We start from the raw sequence: 21,769 nt of genomic DNA, 5'->3' as shown, positions 1-21,769 counted from the left end.
GCCGGCTGTTGTGGCAGCCCGCGGCCCGAACTAGAAGTTGTTTACAGGATTGACAGCGCGTATAGTAGCGCGTGACGCACTTGTAACAACTGATTGAGTGCGCACTGCTAGTGTAAAACATTGTGACGTACGTCAGGCCAGGGAGGTGGAAGAGAGACTCTTCTTAGTGCTTACCTGAAGAAAATAATGCACGCACACGTGACTCATTTCAGCGCTTCCAATTGGCTACATTCTTGAACCCATTTTATAATGACTGTTGTTTCAAGTTTGTTCATGGCAGAATCAGGGGTGTCCTCCTTCCCCCCCCCCCCCTCCCCCGGGACCCAAGGAAGTGGGGTGGGATGGGTCCAAATGGTGATGTAAATTGTGCATGTTCATAATCATAGGAATCCCCTTCATGAATATATACACCAAACTTGACAGGTAGTATGCCAGCTCTCAAAGCTAGCTCTCAAAGCTACCCTCCACCATTAAGTTTCCAATGTTCTCAGGTAAGAGTCTGCAAAAATGCATGAAAGGTGAACTTGCGAGACTCAGGTGAGCGCGAGACCCCCGGGTCTCTTGTTTAATAAACTTAAACAGTGGACAAAATTGTCATCTGTTCACAAAATTATACAATGCACTACCACATAGACAAGTGTAGTCAGTCTTCTGACTACTACAAAAACAAAAAAGAAAAAAGAGTGAAATTAGATTGAACTTTCACTGGTGTCTTCACCAGAATTCATGGTAATGAGCAAGTAATAAATGTGGAGAACAATATAGGAAGCCTTCTGATCACATTTGAAACTCCAGAGAAAGATGCATGATTTTTACACTGCATCGTCCACCTGCAGTTTAAAGCCCAATTCTTCACTGTGTTTAAGACTTCAGTTTTGATTGTGACTTGAATTACATCTGTAGTAAAATCCCGGCAAACGGAATCAGAGACTCCAACTCTCCCGTTTTTGACGGAAGATCTCCCGCCGAAAAGCCATTTTTACAAAATCTCCCGTTCTCCCGCTTGAGATTAAAATTCTCCCGCCCTGGCTCCGTGTCTCCCGTTGGAAAGGATTTCTTACTTATTGCTATGTTGAAAAAATAAGCCTTAGATAGCTCCAGGGAGCATCTAGAACCCTAGGAACTTCGCGCTTCGCACACATCAACTTGGAGTCTCCCGTTTGCTAGGGGTTTCAGGCGGGAGAATCTCCAGATCAGAAGGTGCTTTGGGTTGGAGTCTCTGCGGAATGTTAGAGGTTTTATCAATATGAGACCTGAAAGAAGAAAGATACAGAACTTCTGAGTTTCACACATTTTTTTTTGTCCCCGCCGAACGAGTTCGAGCAGGGGACTATGAAACGGGCTCCGTACGTGTGTGTGTCCGTGTGTCCGTCCGTCCGTCTGTCCGTCCGTGTGTCCGTGTGTCCGTGTGTGCGTCCGTGTGTGATCAAATTCTTCAATTTGCTACTTCTCTGTCATTTATGAGCCAATTTTGATTCTGTTTGCTTTATATGATAGCACTACATGGGAGCTTTGAAACTTCTACACAGAATTTCAGTCGTGACCTTTGACCTTGACCTTTGACCTATATTGTACATTTTGCTACAAAATGCTACTCCTTCGCCATTTCTAACCCGATTTCGATTCCGTTTGCTTTATGTGATGGCACTAGGTGAGGGCTTCAAAACTTCTACACAGAATTTTGACCTTTGACTTCTTTGACCTTTGACCTTGATTTTTTGACCTATATTGTACATTTTGCTACAAAATGCTACTCCTTCGCCATTTCTAACCCGATTTCGATTCCGTTTGCTTTATGTGATGGCACTAGGTGAGGGCTTCAAAACTTCTACACAGAATTTTGACCTTTGACTTCTTTGACCTTTGACCTTGATTTTTGACCCATATTGTACATTTTGCTACGAAATGCTACTCCTTCGCCATTTTTAACCCGATTTCGATTCCGTTTGCTTTATATGATGGCACTAGTTGAGGGCTTCAAAACTTCTACACAGAATTTTGACCTTTGACTTCTTTGACCTTTGACCTTGATTTTTGACCTATATTGTGCATTTTGCTACAGAATGCTACTCCTTCGCCATTTCTAACCCGATTTCGATTCCGTTTGCTTTATGTGATAGCACTAGGTGAGGGCTTCAAAACTTCTACACAGAATTTTGACCTTTGTCTTCTTTGACCTTTGACCTTGATTTTTGACCTATATTGTACATTGGCTACAAAATGCTACTCCTTCGCCATTTCTAACCCAATTTCGATTCCATTTGCTTTATGTGATGGCACTAGGTGAGGGCTTCAAAACTTCTACACAGAATTTTGACCTTTGACTTCTTTGACCTTTGACCTTGATTTTTTACCTATATTGCACATTTTGTTACAAAATGCTACTTCCGGCGGGGACATATGTTACGCACCGCGTAATTTCTACTTTTCCTTGTTTTTATTGCTTTCAACCACTCATGCAGAGTACAAGAGATGGTGATGTCATTATCTCCCAACTATCCTTTCACATTTCTACACAAAACTTTAAGAAATTATGTTTTTGCACCATGGTTATAAAACCATCTACCACTTCTTTTCTCCCAAAAAACTATCGGGTTGATTTCATATAAACAAAATAATACGTTGCGGAGGATGCAACTTCATATTGATTTCACACATATGCACACAGAAATTATTGTTGCTAGTGTGTTATTCACACAAATATAACTTAGATACCCATCTTTGTTATAAAAAAAGAAGAAAAATTGCACCATCTTAAGTGTTGACAACAATACATGTAAACAGTTTTCCCCAAATTCCTTTCAAATCACCCAAACTGCAGCCCAACCAAAAGGTGATATCATAACCCTTTTTAGAAGTGTTGGCATAATTTGCTGTGAAGGAATAACCTCACATTGATATGAAAATATGACTTGAGAGAGAAATTTGGAAAATTTTATACAATATGGTCATTGACATGTCAAAAGGTCATCCCTGGCCGTTTAACCACTTCCTGTTGACGTTTAAGGTGCAACAAGCCTATCCATTTTTGTTTCCATCTTTGGATCGATTCTATTTTGATGTATCATCATGCACTCGGCCATTTAGGCTGTTGACAATGATTAAGCTAACTTATTATTAGAGTGGAAGGCCTTCATCGAGCGATATTGTCAAAGCCTCAAGAAGAAATTGGCTTGTTAGCATCTAAATAAATAACAGCTCTTGTGGTAAAAAGAACAGCAATGAAATTGCAGCGTCTATGTGACACAATTTGAGCAATGACGTAAACCATTGTAACCCATGGCAACTTTGAGATCAAAGCATTCAAAGCAAATTAATCATCTCACAGATTACTTTTTGCAGTTCGAAAGGTATAGAGCTTGTTATCTGTCACAGTTTAGGTGAGTCTCCATCAGCTCGAGCTTGAAGAATAGCGCGCTTATGGGGGATCAGAGAAATAAGCCTGAAGTCAGCTGAAATGTGCAATCGCGTCTTCACCAGCTTGAGCTTCAGGCATGGCACTGTCGGGTTTATAAGCTCGATGCTGGCGCGAACACACTCTGACCCGAGTGCCTACGTTCCTGCGTGGTGCGCAATACATGCAGTGCCGATGTTTAAGCTCGAGCTGATGAAGACGCGTTAAGATTAGCGTGCTATTTTGCAAATTAGCTGGCTATTCTGCAAATTCTTCAAGCTCGAGCTGATGAAGACCCACCTTATAGGTGAAAAAGAAATCTTGGATTCAAAGAAATCTTGGATTTATTTGCAAAATAGCCAGCTAATTTGCAAAATAGCGCGCTAATCTTAGCGCGTCTTCATCAGCTCGAGCTTAAACATAGGCACTACATGCATTGTGCACCACGCAGGAATGTAGGCAGTCGGGTGGGAGTGTGTTAGCATTGAGCTTATAGACCCGACCGTGCCTGAAGCTCAAGCTGGTGAAGACGCGATTGCACATTTCAGCTGACTTCAGGCTTATTTCTCTGATCCCCCATGAGCGAGCTATTTTTCAAGCTCGAGCTGATGAAGACCCACCTAATATGAACATATCCTTGGATGATATATGTTCAGTACCCACTACATGTAGCAAATCTTGACGTCTCTTTCCAGCATGGCTTTTGTCTGAGCAGCTGCTTGTTTATCATTTTCATGACAGTATTGGTCATACAAGGCCATTTGAGCAATATAAGTCAATGTCAGTGGTATTGTGTAAAAAATGGATTTTATGTTTTCAGACAGAAAAAAAAAGGAAGAATTGCAAAGGAAATATAATTTTTTCCCCTCTACTCCTTGCTTCTCTCAGTGTTGAGTCTGCAGGACTGTTGCTGTCGCACCATTGTGAACTGTACTTCGACCTATGCCATTGACAAGCTGCCAATCCCCATTTCTCTGCGATCGCGGCTGAAGTCGTTCGCCGACGCCAACCACATGCACCGGTACATGCTGCCTCCACCAGACATCCGCTCAAAAAAGCGGCGGACGATTCTCAACGCCCAGGACCCGCCGTATTCAGCGCGAAAGAGCTGCGTGGTGTCGTGACGGCCGGAGATGTCCAGTGGTTGACCGCTTGACCCTGGATCCTTGGAGAGCAATGGACTCTTGTCTTGAGAGAACGATTTTACAAACACAGAAGCGAGCCACTTCTTAGTGTTTTGTAATGACTGTTTCCTTCATAGAAAATGCATGTGCTTTGCAATATCTTGTTTTTCCTTAACTCTATCTTTTTCTCCATTTCCATCTTGTATGGGAAGATGCGATTTCCCCATTTGCCACTTGGGAATCCTGTGCGCTCTTGAGTAGTTTACCCAGGAAGCCTTTGTAGAGCGATGCTGGATTTTGAGACCATGATAGAGCGTATTCTCTGCCACAACATCAAGATGCAATCATCTGTTATATTGAGATATAATTGGAGCATTGTTGTTATAGTGCCCTTCTTTGACATTGTGTTAAGGGCATGTTACTAGATCATGTGCCATTCTTAAGGAGTCACTGTGAGGGCACAGTGTTGAGCCCATTTTGTGGTTGATGTCAGATCATTCATTGTGATGTCATCAGAACCTTTTGTTGTTGTTGTTGTTTTTTTTTTTTGGGGGGGGGGGTGAGTGTTCTTTGTTTTGTTATGTTGAGAAAACTTCCTCTTTTACAAACCTTCAAAGTTTTACTTAGAATTTTTTAGTGATATTGTCACAAAACTAGGGAATGCCCCTGTTCCATTGAAACCCATCTGAGAATGTAACAGCTCATGATTCTGTCAATATCACACAACAAGGAAATGGTCTAGCTGTCATACATCATACCAATGCTGTGTACCAAAACATGTTTTCATGCACTGTAATAGCCCGGGTGCCATCTTTTGAATGCCTCAGTCTTTGCTGTGTGGTATCTTCACTCATCGCGTTGCCAATTTGCCAGATCCTTTCAGTCATCAAAATTTAATACATTTACGTAAGAGATACAACAGTTTTAGGGCTGAAAGAAAAAAGAAAAGTATGTGCATAGCTGCTCTTGTGTAGATAGCATAATAAAATGGGGCAATAAACATTCATTTCACTCACCCAATGGAGCAAGTGATTTTCATTTGCCAAATCAAAGAGAGAGAAAAAAAAGATGTTAATGAAATAAATCAGAATATGCAAGATGTGTATGGGTTATCACTGCGAAAGAAGATAATGTTAAGAGTGTACAAGTAGTTAACTACAGGAAAGATTACACGACTAGTTAATTAATTAACTCCACTTTGTACTCATTTGCATTATAATGTGCACTGTTATATGTTACAGATTGATAGTTATGTATCAAGCTATACATGCTGTGATTTGTTGCTGGTGCCATCTTTTTCTTTTTCCTGTGAAAAGTTTTAGCAAGTGTTTCCTGTTTCAGACCAACCAAATTATAAACGCCTTTCTTGTCTGTCATAATATTAATTCATCTTTTATGCAGGATGGCCTTTGCACTACAAAGCCTCTTCAAACTGTGAATAAGAAATAAGTGGGTACACAATTTGATAATCAAGGATCCTCTCCAATGAAAGCCCAGAGAAGTTTGAAACAAAGCATCTACGTTTGTCATAGCAACGAGTGGGCTGTTTGATCCATCATACACATGCACAAGGCGCATAGTGTTGTGATTCCAAATGTAGATGTGTGCGCAAAATGGTCCGAAGTTCAGGAGACAGTGCTTACAGCTTGTGTGTAGGCACATGAACATCATTGTAAAATGTGTTGTTTGTTTAACATATTTTTAAAATGCTGTAACAGTAGAAGTAGAAAGACACATATAGGAATGTAGCGAGCATTCACTTTGTACCCTGGGCATGTTGTATTTCCAGTGACAACCCCAGAAGCAAGCACTGCCAATCATTGCATTGCAGTCTGAAACTTAGGCCAGAGAAATCTTGCGAGGAAACAGTGCTTTTCCCTTGATGTTGTGTGACTGCCAAATAAGTCTGTTCTGTCCCCACCCCCCTTGCATTCAGACTTTATAACTCCGACAGTGCCATGTAGACCATTATTTTGTAGAATAGCTCTGTTGCATACCATGCTAAGCACATCTCTTGCCATGCAAAACAAACAAGCAAAAAAAAAAAAAATCAACAATAATCAAGAGAGACAATATAGAATAGAATGAAGAAATTGTGTGAGTTTGCATAAATGAGTAGGCATGGATTCTTGCAGTATACTGGAGCCATTTACCACAAAACTTTCTGGTTGTTTGCTCTGATTTTACTAACATCCCAGTATTGTTTTGATTACTGAACTGAAGTTTGAGATAAGCTGACTTGGAATGTGCATTTTAGTGCAAATAAGGACATATTTCCTCAAGCTGTATCAATCTAGGAATTTCGTCAAGGATGAAAGTGACCTTTCAAATTCGAGTGAAAGGTCTGGAGAAAATGTGTGAAACAATCGTTTGTTCAAAACCAATTTGTCTCTCTGTAAGTGGTTGGAAATTTTTTATCTCCTTAATCAGATGAAGTTCTTTTTGTTTGTTTGTTTTGTTTAGTCTTGCTCTGTCTTGTTTTGTTTTGTTTATTTTATTATCAGTTGACATCAGGTGACCCGTCATATTGTTTTGGCAGTGAGCCAAGAGTCACCACGTGGAGCTAAATGGGGACTGCTCATTGAATTGGTCTATTATTAGCCTTTCACACAGCCACTTTGAATACGACGCTTTTTAGACTCTGGGGCTCATAATAGACACAAAAAATTACGGCACTACTGTGGTCACAACTTCAAGTTTGGCAGCTGCAGTTGTCAAGCTCAAAAGAGTCATCAAAATATTTTACGAGGCCCTGTGGTGTGATGGAGGGGGGGAGTAGGGATGTAGAACTGAAGTGACAAGAAAATAGTACACTGTATTTTTTTCTTGGTGGATGTCATATCTATGAATAGAATATTCAGTCATGTGGATTGATTATATCCCTTTTTTTGCTTGTGTTACACTCAAACCAAAATAAATCTGTGGTGCTTACCTTTACTTTTCCTTTACTTTGCCAGACACTCCCATTTTTCCCCCTTTTTTTTGGGGGGGGGGGGGGAGGGTGGATGTTTTTGAGCTGTCAGTGCATGAACATGAGATCAATTACAGTGATGCCAATCAAAATGTGATTTGGAAAGGAGTGCCTTTAGTGGTTGCATTCATTTTATTATTTCCATTTGAAAGTTGATATTCTTCTTCATCAATTTTTTTTTTGAAGTAAAAAAAAAAAATTATCTCTGTATTGTCTAACAGGATCAATAAGGAATCAGTGATTGAGGAACTGACGGGTGGAACAGCCAAATTTGACAATACATTCTCAGCAATATATTGATACATCGCCTGGTATGAATATTGTCAGTTTAATCAGGCATGAGAAAAAGAATGTTGTCTTTACTTTCCATCCATGTTCTCTTGGCTGTAGAGAATTTGTTACTCTTGTAATTTTTGGTGTCGATGTTGTGTGATACTTTTCCTTTTTTTTCAAAACAATATTATTCAGGTGGAAATTATGCAAGAGGTTATTTGACAGGGTTCTTGTGAAGTATGAACATAACTTCTTTACGTGCTTTCTTTCTTTGGAGAGTGGTAAACTGAGTGATGGAGAAAGAGAGATTTTGAGATATTTTTATGAGTGGATGAAGTTTTGTGTCGTGTTTATCATCGGAAGGTGGCTTGCATTACAAATGAGTGTTTCCTTCGCCACGTACCTTGTTCATCTTCCTATCTTGTCTTTAGACTATTGCTGGTTCAACATCTCTTGTCTGCATGGATATACTCTGATATCATCTAAATTCTGGATGTCTGGGTTTAGTTTTGTCTCTTTTTCTTGCTTCTTTTATCTTTATTTATTTTTATTTATTTTTTTGCCTTCTGCTGTGCAGACACACAGAGGAACTACTGTATAAGTGGAAATTTTCGCGGTGTTGAAATTTTCACGCATTTCGCGCAACCAGAAACTAGCGCGAAAATAAAAGCACGCAAATATTTTTGCTTGCCATATGTTCCTGTGCGTGATGTCTTGATTCCGCGGAATTAAAAACAAGCGAAACTCTTCTGAACCCGCCAAGCACGAAAAATTAGTCGCACGAAAATATCCACTTTTACAGTATTTTAATAGGTTGCCTGTCCGTCCTGTCAGTAGGTCTCATAACTACAATAACTTGACATTTGATTGGAACTTGGTGTACCTGTTTACAACCATACAACAGTGAATGGAGTAGACTTTGGGCTAGTATATCAGAGGTCGTGAGTGAAGGGTCAAATGTCGATCTTTCATATTACCAGCAATAATTCAAGCATTTGAAGAAATTGGGACAAACTTTGTTATGAGAACAGGACAAAGACCAGCAATCAAGCATCAAGATTGTATTTTGAACATTAACAACATTTGCCTTACATAATACCTTCAAAAATATTTGAGGAAATGAAATTAAACTTGATGCAGTTACAGACAGTAACAGTGCAGTTTTCAGCTTATCGTTGAGACAGATTTGATGATGGTCAAGGTATTTATAGCCGACGGTCAGGGTATTTATGGCCGACATTCAAATTCTGAAATCATCGCAATAACTCACAAAATGCAAGACTTAATTTGGTCAAGTTCAGTCAATGGTTCTGGTGTGTTGGGGGCCAATGGGAATATTTTGGACAGATTACTCTGATTATAGCTAATTGCTGTCATGTAGCAATGTGACTGTGGGAGTTTAATACAGCACGGTACTAGGGAAGCATGCTAAATCATTATCATGATGTCTTGTAGCGGAATGCCTCTGGTTTTGTATTCATATGGCTCTGTCTGCCAAAACTTTTTTTTCCTTTTCCCTCCCTGTCAGATTTGCCTTTTTTCGTGGTGGGAACCAAAAGATATCACTGAATACCGGTACTACCTCGGCTGTGAACACAATGTCTCTTTCTTGCTTTGTTCTTATTTCCGCTATGTCAAGTCAGTGGGGACATTTACCACGTCATTTCCTTTTGTTGTCACGTAATGTACAGATCAACTTGGAATGTGCATCTTCACAAGTGTAAAGAAATTGTTATTTCTTGGTTGAATGGCAGATTTCGCTCACAATACATTGTATTACATATGTTTTGTTGTTTGTGATTTTGTTTTTGTCTTCGTAATGTGGCCATGATCTGTGTCACACGTAGCAAAACTGCTAAGGTTTACTATCCACTTGTAGGGCCAAAAGTAAAGCTTGATATATGAAATTTTTTGATACTGACTTGTATTGCTGTGTAATTACTTTAATAGCGATTATGAGTTGATCTGAGGATTAATTTTTCCTTTGTCAATGTTGAATGAACATTCATTTTTGCAAAGAGCCAAATACCATAATTGGAGCTCTCATACCTGTCTCCTGTAGTAGCCAGCCCGCTTTTTCAGTTTCCCTTTTCCATGATTTCCACAACCAGTGTTCATCTCCTTTATTTTCTACACCCTCATACTGCAGAATGATGCAATATCATATAAATAGTGCATGGATCATGCACTATCCTAGGTTATATGCACAGCAGATACATAATAACCCCATGTGCAATTCCTTGTTTCACTTTGGCCTTGGATCAAGTGAAATAGCTTTGCATGAGGGTTAATTGCACATATTTAGATGACCATACACTATATAAATAATGTATGATGCAGTAGTTTCTAGAATGCATGAAGGGAAACATGTCTATGCAACATGTGGCGTTCATCTTGAATGGATTTAAGGGGCAGTCATTTCCCTACCAAAAGACAAATGGTTTGATAAAGTTGTGTGTTTTATGTTAACCACAAGAAACCTAGAAAAAGCCTCCCCCTAAAAAGAGGCACTTGCACAAGATCTGAGATGTGGCTGTGCATAGTGCTCCCCTACAACTCCATGCCATAGAACTTTGACAAGCTTGCCATGATTTGGGGAATATTGTTGATACGACACTCTTTACTCAAATCTTGATAGATTACTTGCCCACATAGTTATGTTCTTTTTTTCTCTCTCTCAATCCACATGTATATTAAAGTGAACTTTTCCTTTAAAGCATGGTTACAAATGCTAAGTGAAACAGACTCACATAATGCTAACAAATATTCACTAATCAGTTGTCACATTTTAACTTTCTTCACACAACGAAAATAGACCCCCCCCCCCCCCCCCAGTTTGTGAAAGATGGCAACTATCTGCGTTCAATGCAAATGAGAGTTACAATGTATTAGATTTGTAATGTACCATCTGCACGAACATTTAACATTTTCACCTCACGAATGGCCTGACTACACCGGGGAAGATTGAACTATCAAGATCTAGACAGCAACAAAATTAAAGACTCTACGGTAGTTATGACTGTGAAACATTTTTGTGTGAATGCTTCATCTTTAGATGAAGGGTAAGATTAGGAAAAGCATGTTTCCCACTATGATAGAAACACAACTTCAAAATACATCAAAGGTATCATTAATTTCATTGTCTTGCTTCTCATCAATCAATTCATGATGAACTCAATTATGCAATCCGATACAATTTTTTAAATTTCCAATGCAACATACTTTCATAAATGATGTGCTGTACTACATTGTATCTCTTGTTTTTTACTTAGGACATGTTCACAATGTTGTGCACATAAAGTAGGCCACATCTAATATCTGATAGTTTTAATGCACCATGCATGCAGCACACATTTTTCTGTTGCCGTTACATTGGTGGTGGAAATCAAACGCGAATGTTGTCAAAACTGTAGTTGTAAAAACTTAGACTGTGTTTCAACGATAAACGAGGGATTCATATTTGAGTGTCTAATGCAATGAGGACCCAATTATTATAACCTGCGGTATTGAGAGCTGGTGTTTATGCATTGGAAGATGTTTTGTTTGTTAGTGTTTTCAACTCAAATAGTGATATCTTTAAACATGTCACTAGATGAAGTTGCACATCTTTGACATACTTTAATTTAAATACTCTAGGATTTTGTCAGTTATATTCTGTAGACTTTGCAAAGTATGTTATTACTTTTTTCTGCCATGTGCTTGTTTCTGCAATATGCTTTCTCATGAGTTGATCCTATTGAGATGCAAGGGAAATGCACTTTTTAGGAGAAAGGGAGAAGCAAAATGAAGCCAAATTGCTATGTCTTTGTATCACTGTCATCAAGTGTTGTGTGTTTCATGCCCATCAATTGCCGCTGTGTAAATACTCAATGTCTCTGTTGTTGTTTGTGTTTTATGCGTCTGTCAGTTGTAAAGTGCTAAAGATGTTGCCAGCAAGTAGTATCACATTTGCAAGAAAGATTCAACATGTTATATCATTTCCGCATAGTTTGCGTGAGTGGGGAGACCCACCACTTACATGTTTTGTCCCCCTTGTTCTTTCAAATCTTAAGTCCAGGGGCATGACATGGTTGTCTTTGCGGTCTTTGAGATTCTGCAGTCCACAGTGCTAAAATCTGCACTTCAATCCACAGTGCCAAAATCTACACTTCTCTCTTGTTAAACAGAAATCCTTAACCCGTAAACTGCTGAGGGTATTTTTAGTTTTGGTTAAACAAAATATTCCATTTGACAGTGAGTCCAGAAGGATTCTTCCATTGTGAACAAATATAGAACACGTATCTTGTTCACCATTTTCAGGATGGTTGATATTCATGTGCATATAATACATCACAGAGTATTTGGATGATAATTCTGTTAGAAACTCAGTAAGATACATGTATGTCATGGTGTGAAATAATGTTAGTAATAGTTACAATGATGATGATGATAACAAAAATAAAGATTATATTTATGTAATTCATATTGCACCAAATTTCTCTATAGAATGCTCAAGGCACACAAATACAGAGCAAAATTTAGACAAAAGCAGAAGAGTTTTCAAATGTTTCATGAAGGAGTCACTTGTCATAGGATCTTGTATTTGACAATCTAAATGCAAATTGAGTTAATTGAACCCTCCATTTTTCTTCATATTCTTTCAACACATCTCCTTATTAAAGATGATAAATAAAACTATAGGTTTGCATGTACTTGTAATATTATCAAAAAGGTCACATTATAAGGTATTAACTAGTAATATGCCCCTGAACATCCCATCCCCTTCCTGGCACCTGCAGTCATTTAAAAGGAATCAGAGTTTAAAATACAGGGTTTTATGTGGTACATTCTTACAATAATTATTATGTTCCAATTAGTGTAAAACTCCTCTTCAAAGTATCATTTGTGCAAAATGAACCTATTGCGTCATGTGTGTGGTGATTTCAAGTAATGGTGTGATTGTGGTTTGCGTATGGGACAGACAGAGCAAGCCATCCTACGTTTTGATTTCTGATATGTTAATGGAAAGAGAAGTGCAAGATAATCAGGCTGTCTGCAGAGCTTTTTCTTCTTGAAATGAAATCTCTAAATGTTTGCATCTATGCGTAAAACTGTTAAATGTGCTTGTTGGTGGTTTTGTGCTTTGCTATGCATCTTGTGTTTGTTGCATTTTGCCAGTGGTTATTGTACAGTTAAAGAATGGCCAAATATTTTGTACCATATTAAGTATATAATATGTACATAATGTGAATATTTAAAAAAATGAAAGAAACAGTTGAAATAAAAAAACTCAAACTGAATTGTTATGATTGCTTTGCTCCAGTTTATTTGTGTATGTGGTACTTTACCATTGAGATGGCTGCCAATGTTAGAACAAGATATAGGCGTGAGACATAGGGTAGTAGAAAAAATTGGATGTGGGTCTGTAGAATACCAAAGTGTGATGTCACAGCCATTCATTGCCATGGAAACTGGTTCTAAACAACCTCACCTGGCCTGAATATCTGTGAACACTATTGTTGCTAACCATGCTTACACCTGGAGCCTGTTTCATAAAACTCGTTATCAGTGACAACTGCCACATTTCTATGACAAATTTGCTCTCAGCCAATCAGATGCAAGGATTTCAGTAGCTTATCACAACTATGACAACTTGTCACTGATGACAAGTTTTATGAAACGGGCCCCTGGTTCCAACCCAAGCTATGACAAAAGACTGTGACATCATCACTTTTGTAGGCCTACTTTGTGTGTGGATGCACAGACAGTGTCTGTATTTTTTGTGATAGAATGATGTGTTGAGGTATGATGCAGCATGCACCATAATATTTTGCTGGGTTTTCGTTTTTCATGAATTTTATGTATAGGATGCTACTTGCAAATTTAAGAACATGCGAAAGTTACTATGATCCTGACATGATAGCGACATGCTGACATACATATAGGGACTTACTGGTATGCAGTATGCAGATTGGTGGCCTTCATGAACACACTCAACGATATGTGACCGTGCATCACAAAACAAACAAAAAGTCGCACCCCTTGATTTTACGTGAGAACTCAAGAAAGGTGAAATAGGCCAACCGAGTCAGTTTTGAGTTTTCCATATTTTCTGAAAGAGCCATTCGTCTTCAACATCATCCCTATGTTTGGGATCATAAATAGAATGTAAAAGCTGGTTTTCAGCAGTTTTTCTACAACCCCTTTTTTTGGTAAAGTAGTGTGATCAGGTTTTTCTTAGAGGCCCCTTATAATTTCTTCAAAATCCTTTCACTCTTCACTTTCAACTCTGATAACTTTTGAAAAGATGATGCTACTGCTTTTAAAGTTGAGATTTATTATGAACAGAATGTGTTGATTAAGCATGCTCATTTTCAGCTTAATCTCATAATCCCTTCATTGTTGTTGCTACAATGATTTACATCAAGTTTTTTTGTCCCATTCATGGCACGGGCTGCATGGCTCAGTAAAGATTAGGCACTTGAATAGACCCAGTACTTCACAACCTCTTTTCTCAGTTCAAACTTTTCCAGAGTGTGTGCTTTCTTTCCAATATTTATATAGGTTAGGAGAATCCATTTGACTTGAGTTATACATCATTTTAAAGCTTAGAGTCTGCTCTTTCAGATTCTGCCATAACTAAAAATCCATGTCTGGCAACTTTTTGTGTGTTTTGTGGTGCAGGGTCACATATAAAATTTGTGACCGCCAAGCTCAAAATTCACAAGAAGTCACAGACTAAGATTCTCTATAATAGACCAAAATATGTAATTTGGGTTGACTGACTCAAATATTTCAAGTTTGTCTTACCTGGGAGAGTAGTCTTTCTCTATATGCCTACTGTCCAAATTTTGCATCTTAGAACAAAACAAAAATCAAGATAGTAACAGTTTTTCTGGACCATACTTTTTCAGATAGATGCTGTTTCACTGGAAAATTGATACTTCTGCACAGCTCACCTGAGTGACCCTAATCTTTAAATCCTCTTTTCTTCCTTTTCTATAAAACTGTACATTCTAACTCTCTTATTTCAATCAATATTTGAATGGGTAAGGATGGTCTACTTTACACAAGTTACATATCATTTTAGAACTCAGAGCAAACTCTTTTAATCCATGTAGAAAAATGGAAATTCATTTAAATGAATTTACATGCAATATTTTTGTGGGTTTTGAGCTGGACAATCACATTTAAAGAAGAAATTCACTCCAGAATTTTATCAATTTCATAAAGAGAGAATATTCCCTGCAGAACAGTGCAAAAATAATCAAAATCAGATAATAAGAAAGTTATGACATTCTGAAATTTCAAAACTTTTTGGAAAATACTTCTTGATCAGTCGTTATGAATATTCAAATCAGCAAGTTGATGATTTCATGCTCTCACAATTTCTCATTCATTTTATATACAGAAATGACGAAAATCTTGTATTTCAGCTGTATAACTTTACTCAAAACCATCCAAAATAAAAAGGAACAAATGTTAACTCTCATATTGTTGGGCAGTTCCGATTTGCACAGAATAAGACTTGCTAAATATGTCATGGCTTACAACAGTAAAGTGAGTATTATTGCATGCACCTTTCAAACTCACTGATGCTACGGGATTCAATTTAGATGTACAACTTATGTATTTTTGTTTCTGTGGTTACAAATTTTCAGGAGCCGTGAATTTGAGTAGCTGCACATTCCTCACATCGGTTGCAAGCACATAGGCCTAAAGGTCAAGCTACGTGAAGAATTTAAACGCAAAGTCCGATATATCCACTTTTATCAACTTGACATATTTGAGATTGTATCTGAGGGAAAAAAAGGAAATAATCAAAATAATTATATAAACAAGATCTTTACAAGTATTTCTCATTACCGGTATGTAATGAGTGTAGTATCATTTGAAAGACATTACTTTTTTTTTTTCATTTTATGTCGACCTTACTTTAAAAACTTTGAAAATGGCATTTATCTGTTGTTTTTTTTTTTTGTTTTTCCATTCAAACTCTTCATTATGTTGGTACTTACAACATATCGGGTAATTTTTCCACTCAAACATAAGATTTGGAAAATCATTTCACAAATAATGCACTTTGAAAAATGTCATAAGCAGTGACATCATTTCCCGAAACAGACAGCCAACGTTCTGAAATAGTTGGAAAAAAATTAATCATATCGATCTCTTTCAACCAATTAGAGGATTGATTTTTGATCCAAAATATAACTGTTGTTATGACCTAGTATCGACTAGTAAGAAGGAATGTACTAAAAATCAAGTTTATCGGGAAAAACTGGCCGAGCGAAGTTGACGTCGATAGAGGGCGTTTTAACACTAATGGTTGCGATCATCGACGTACAGTAGCTAGACGGCGCGGGAAATTCATGTGTTAACGCGCGCGGCGGCGGCAAGCGGCATCCGTGCAAAGAATCTCTTTGAATCCGTGGCTCTAGCTCTTTGGTCAGCTAGCTAGCCCTGTAGACCGGGCCCCGGGGCGCACAGGGCAGGGGTACCGCGTTGACCGTGAGGCAGCAGCAGCAGGTACAGTACGTTTACGCTTACGTATTGTTATCAGCAAGAGATAAATGTCGGCCATTGCATTGGTCAACAGACGCAAAAAAGGGAATTGACATAGTTCTAGATTCCATAGCAAGCTGATGGCAACATCGTATTCCTGATTTCAGCCGTGAGTACAGTTAACTAGTCAGAAAGTTTCCACGTTTTGCTAATTTTGATCGTGTTATACTGTAGCCACAGCACAGGGCTGATTTTCGCTTCATTTCTGCCATGTCTCGCTCGGCTCGGCCCGATGCGGTGGTTGTGTGTGCCCGTTTTGGACTTGTGCACACGTCTGTTTGCATCTGGGTGATGGTTGTATTTAATCAAAACAGCACGAAGTGAAGCAAAGTTTGAGTTTATATGCGCCAGTAAAGCTTCTGCTTTGGCTGTCGGGGACAATTAAGGTAAATGTAACAAAGACTGCGATCATTTGACCACACCTTTCATGTTTATCCAACCAGACCATCATGTAGACGGTAGACCGGTGTGGTAGTGAGAACATTCCATGAAAGCACCTTTGGCCTTTGGGGTTTGCTCTGACCTCTGTACAGTACTAGAACGTTGACAATATTTCTGGTCTAGCTATTGAATCTTTACTGCAGGACTAACTGCGACCAGCCCCAACACGCAGTGTTGGGGCTGCGCATTGTAGCAGACATGATCATGACAGGTGAAGTATAGCGCCTAAAAATCAATATGAAATCGCAAAAATTCTGCAATATGAAGACTTACAGGTGAAGATGTAATGTTGAAGACTGACTGCGTTCAACTTTTGGTTCTGGCAATAGTCCCTTTCTGCTCGGTTTGATGAGTTAAATGCGACTCGGTCGAGAGGAACTCGGGAGAACTACATCTTATACAGTCAATGGATTTAAGATTTGTGCGCATGCGCTGGCCGTCAGTCTTGTAGCTTTGTTGCAAGGCCTTTAATATCATACTGTTGGCACACCCTCTCGCTGTATATTACGTTGCTTTCTGGGTGGGTGCGCGCGCGCACGCCTTGTCAGAAGGCTAAACGCATTGCGACTCCGCCAGCACATGAATATTTACGTGCGCAGTGTACTGCATACTGATTTCGAAAATGGTGAATGGGAGGGGAGCTAGGACTGCGGACCCGTATATGGCCGTGAAAAAAACGTTTTTTCAAGATTATTGGACCAGTGTGAACAAGAACAAGGTGAACGAAGGGTATTAATTAGATAAGAATCTTATGTATACTATAAAAGTACGTTTTTTCCTCGTGATATTCGAAACCTACGGAGGTGCGAAAATCTGTGACAGACTGTGTATGTTTTTCAAGTTTACCGATATAGCACTCTATTGACTCAGGACGCTCCCACAGTGTGTAACTGTGTATACGGAGCGTCCCGGGGTTACTGCAGGACAAACAACCTAATAACTTGGCATTGGTGACATCCACCTCCCTGGTATGACAAGGCCCCTGTCAAGATTACATGCTATTCGATGTCTAATGGCAATGCCAATGCCAATGGCCAATGCTAATATTAATTACTGTCAGTGAATCTGTTATATTTGTCCCATTCATAGATGAGCATGTGATTAGGCAATAACACTGTGTATAACTGTAACAGGCAGATCCAGGAATTCCAGAAAGGGGAAGCATAAAGGGGGTGCTCATGCCCCCATTTGTTCTTATTATTTCTTTTGTTTTAACAAAAGATAAAGAGAGGGCGCATGCTCGGTGCTCCGTCTCCCCCCCCCCTCCTGCTCTGGATCCGCCACTGATTTAAGGATGAAATCTAAGCTTCAGATGTAGTAGACTAGATTTTAGACCACCTATTTTTGTTTGTTTGTTTTGGTTTTGATGTTAGTATCACTATCAGCTACACGTACCACTCTACCAGCTTCTTAACCCGTTGAGGACGGTTTGATTTTGCTACAACACGCATTTCCCATAGACACCTGCCCGAGTATACTCGGGACTCGTCCTCAACGGGTTAATAATTACCAGAATTTTGTTCTAACTTCTTTGTAGTGCATGTTGATTCAATCCATGCGAGATGGATCCTGCCTTGGAAGCTGAGTTTCAGGATGACTTTGAAGACCGTTTTGCTGATGAATTAGATGCGCTGAGAGACCTTGAAGATGGTAAGACAACTGACAAAATTGAGGATTGGGCAATCATTATTCAAAGAGATTCATGACCAGTCTGATACCATGAAATTTTTAATTCAACTGCTTCTACAGCTGTAGGCCTACAGTAAACTACACTTTCCTTGATTGTTCATGTCATTGGTAGATATTTTGATCTAGGATTCGTAATGATTAAGTTGGGTTCTACAAGCAGAGCTGGCTTGAAACTGAAACATTTTGTGTGGAATTAAAAGAATGGAAAGAATGAGCGTAGACCACAATCTATTTATACATGTAGAGTCTCTATACAGTTATAATTGACCTACTATTGAATGTTTGTATGCACTGTATGAACAATCTATGAAGTATGAATTATCGAGTATTGTAGTATAATTTGTGTATTTATGCTGCATGTGTGTAACATACTTTTGCCACTCTGTTTTTTTCTCATCATCAAACTTTGTGATTAGTTGCTGTGCTCAGCTTAGGCCACGCTTTGTAAAATGAAGATTTAATCTCACTATCATTTCTACTTTTCTGTTGTCAGTGCTGTATAAAAACTTTTATTATAACTATTATTTGTATGTATTTTTCATACGAACATTCTACAGCATGTAACACATAGGCCCTGTTGCTAATAAATTTGACTTATATGTAATTCCTGATCATTCAGAAGTGGAGAACACCCAGGGAATTGCGTCCAAACCCAAGCCATCATCGCAGCTCTCGGCTGTGAATTCACAGAGCCAAAGGAATGAGAACCCGAAACCAGCCAGCAACGATGCAAAGACCGATGGCAGCCTGTCGGGCCGGAGTAGCAGGAAGCGTGATATGTACGAGATGTTTGGGATCATGTCAGACAGCGAGAGTGATGGTGAACTCGTCATTGATGCTCCCTCTCCTATCAAAGGTAAATATCACAGAATTACCTGTAAACTTTATGCATGACAAGAATTATGTTCTCTTGTTATAATATCATGGGAGTGATTAAAAAATTGTTTTTTTTTTCTGTGCTCTCAAACTTAATTTTTTTTTCACCTGCGCACCAGGCTCTGAACGTTGAGTTTCAGTAGTCATTTATATATCAATGGACCAAAAGAAACTGAAAGCAGATGTTTGTGTAGTGCAACAAACAACACATATTGAAGATGGGGGGGGGGGGGGGGGTTTGACTGTGGCATAGTGAGTGGATGAGACTCTGGACTTGTTACATTGTATTTATGTGTAAGTCTAGGTTCCTTTCTGAGTACAATGTATATATATATATCCTGGGGCAAGATGTTTTTACCCACCATGTCCCTCTTGACCCAGGTGTATAAATGGGTACCAGGCAACAGCTGGGGTGATAATAAAGGCAGAGCCCTGTGGTAGAGCTGTGCTAACATGGGGGAGGCTTCCTGTGGTACTTAAAGTAGTATTACCTTGGTAGCTAAATATCCGTGGATGTCTCTCTCAATCTCTTTCATTTTTGGTTCGCCGTGTTCCCTTCAGATCCTGATCCTAAGCGCCCCAGGAAGACTCTCCTGGACAAGTTCAAGGACAACGCCCTGGAGAGGCGTGGGGAGAAGAACCTGCATGACCTGGAGATCACTCCCCCACCGACACCAGACAAGGGCCGAGGGGGTGGAACTCTTCCCTCCAGAGCCGGAGGGAAGAGGTCCCTCAGAGTGCTGACCAGACAGCCAGAGGGCGAGTCGGTTAAAGTGACCGGACAGGACGGTCAGAGGGTCTTCCTCCAGATGAAACCGGAAGACGATACGTGGAAGAATGGAAAGGTATGATATTTAGATTTTACCCATATCTCTGCCTCTCATAGTCTTTAAACGTTGCATAATTATTATTTAAACAGATTGAAACAAGTCCCAAGTATGTTTAGGCTGATGGGTTGCTTGGCTACTGAAGATAATCATGTTATAAACTTGATTTTTTGAACATAATATTTAAAGAAAAGTTATGTAAATTGGTATCCAAATGGTTATTGTATGTTTAACGTGTCCAAATAGTCGTTAAACTTTTGTTGTTTAACATTTGTTGTTAGCAATGTGATTTTGATTGGTAAAGTAGTCAGTTGTAAGAATGAAAGGTAGTCTTACAAATAAATCTCACCTCAAAGAGGGTAGTGCTAACAACTTCCTTTCCACACATGGGTTGCCAGTTTGCTTATTTTTTGGTGAAAAGAACCACTCACACACAAGCATGAACATTACCACAGTGTACATTGTGCAGTTTCATGTGTGTATTCGATAGTTTTTCATCACAGGTGTTCTCTTATATCAGTACCAGTAATTTCAACATACCTGCAAGCTGAGAAATTGATTTTTGTACCTGCATATATGTTGTAATGAATTGGTTCCTCTTTTTGCAGAAGTTTGTCTCAAAGTACAGTACCAACCACACAAAGGGTCTCCTGACATCCTCCTATGACACCCTAATCAGACAGATTGATGATGAGGTACTTTGTATATCCCTTCACTTATTTTTATATACAGTACTAACCTGTTAAAGTGGTTATTTTCGTACGAGTAATTTTTCGCACTCGGCTGGGTGAGATGAATTATGCGCGTTTTTGATTCAGTGGAATCAAGACATTTATTAGTGGAACATATGGCAAGTAAAAATAATTGTGTGTTTTTATTTTCACGCTGGTTTCTGGTGGCATGAAATGTGCAAAAATTTCCACCCCATGAAAATTTCCACTTTTTCAGTAAAATGTTTTTCCTTGACCATGTGTATTATCATGATAATTTCAACTTGTACACATATGCACAGCTTCCATCTTTTTAATGGAAGCAGATTGTTTTTTTGTTTTGTTTAATTCTCTATCTCCTTTCTCAGAGTTATCACAACTCTGATGAGATGCTTGCACGGTTGCAGTAAAATGTTTTAAAAAAGAGAAAAAGAGAGAAAAAAAGGTTTTTGTGGAGACATGTTGTTGGTGCCTGACATTCATTTCTTATTCTTGCTTCACAGAACCGGAGGAAGGTCATTGAAGAGTCAACAAGGGTCTCAGAAAAACTGAGAAGGTGAGATTAAATTAGTTTTTTTCAAAGGAAAAGTACATAACAACACCAACAAGCTCCTTTCTTTGTGAAATAATGTTTTTGCCATGTATTTTGTGAGTTAAATGTTTTTACAAACAAGAACTATAGTAATAATGGACTGAGATGTACAGTAAGAACTTTACCTCTTTTGAGGGAAGCTAGTGATTTCTGACGATGGAGGCGATATACAGCATGTTTGTAATGTGGAAGGTAATATCACAGGGAGTTGTTAATTTTGGCCAATAACAGTTGACTTGTGAAATTTGTCAAAATGAAAACACCACCTAGATGTTCAGCAGCAATTGCACTATTTCTTGTGCATTACTTATACAGACTTAATGAACTG

The 21,769-nt window shown here is 38.9% G+C and overlaps 2 protein-coding genes across 2 annotated transcripts in view; both read left to right on the top strand.

The window, feature by feature from the left end:
* LOC139711073 (ras-related protein Rab-40C-like) overlaps positions 1-4,518 on the top strand; it is a 58,112-nt gene extending 53,594 nt beyond the window's left edge. Inside the window, exon 5 of the mRNA XM_071622991.1 lies at positions 4,283-4,518. Within this exon, the coding sequence (XP_071479092.1) occupies positions 4,283-4,518 (236 nt within the window). The remainder of the gene's footprint in view (positions 1-4,282) is intronic.
* Positions 4,519-16,333: 11,815 nt separating this feature from the next.
* Positions 16,334-21,769, top strand: part of LOC139711068 (chromosome transmission fidelity protein 18 homolog) — a 31,749-nt gene continuing 26,313 nt past the window's right edge. Inside the window, exons 1-6 of the mRNA XM_071622987.1 lie at positions 16,334-16,415; positions 18,285-18,397; positions 19,056-19,292; positions 19,874-20,157; positions 20,748-20,834; positions 21,353-21,405. Coding sequence (XP_071479088.1) covers positions 18,310-18,397; positions 19,056-19,292; positions 19,874-20,157; positions 20,748-20,834; positions 21,353-21,405 — 749 coding nt within the window. The 5' untranslated portion in view covers positions 16,334-16,415; positions 18,285-18,309. The remainder of the gene's footprint in view (positions 16,416-18,284; positions 18,398-19,055; positions 19,293-19,873; positions 20,158-20,747; positions 20,835-21,352; positions 21,406-21,769) is intronic.

This window comes from Diadema antillarum, unplaced genomic scaffold (assembly GCF_040938485.1).
Source record: "Diadema antillarum isolate AM-2024a unplaced genomic scaffold, OU_Dant_1.0 seq00001606_RagTag, whole genome shotgun sequence".
In the NCBI taxonomy this organism is placed as follows: Eukaryota; Metazoa; Echinodermata; class Echinoidea; order Diadematoida; family Diadematidae; genus Diadema; species Diadema antillarum.
The sequence above is the reverse complement of the archived record's forward strand: the minus strand, read 5'-3'. Positions and strand labels throughout refer to the sequence as shown.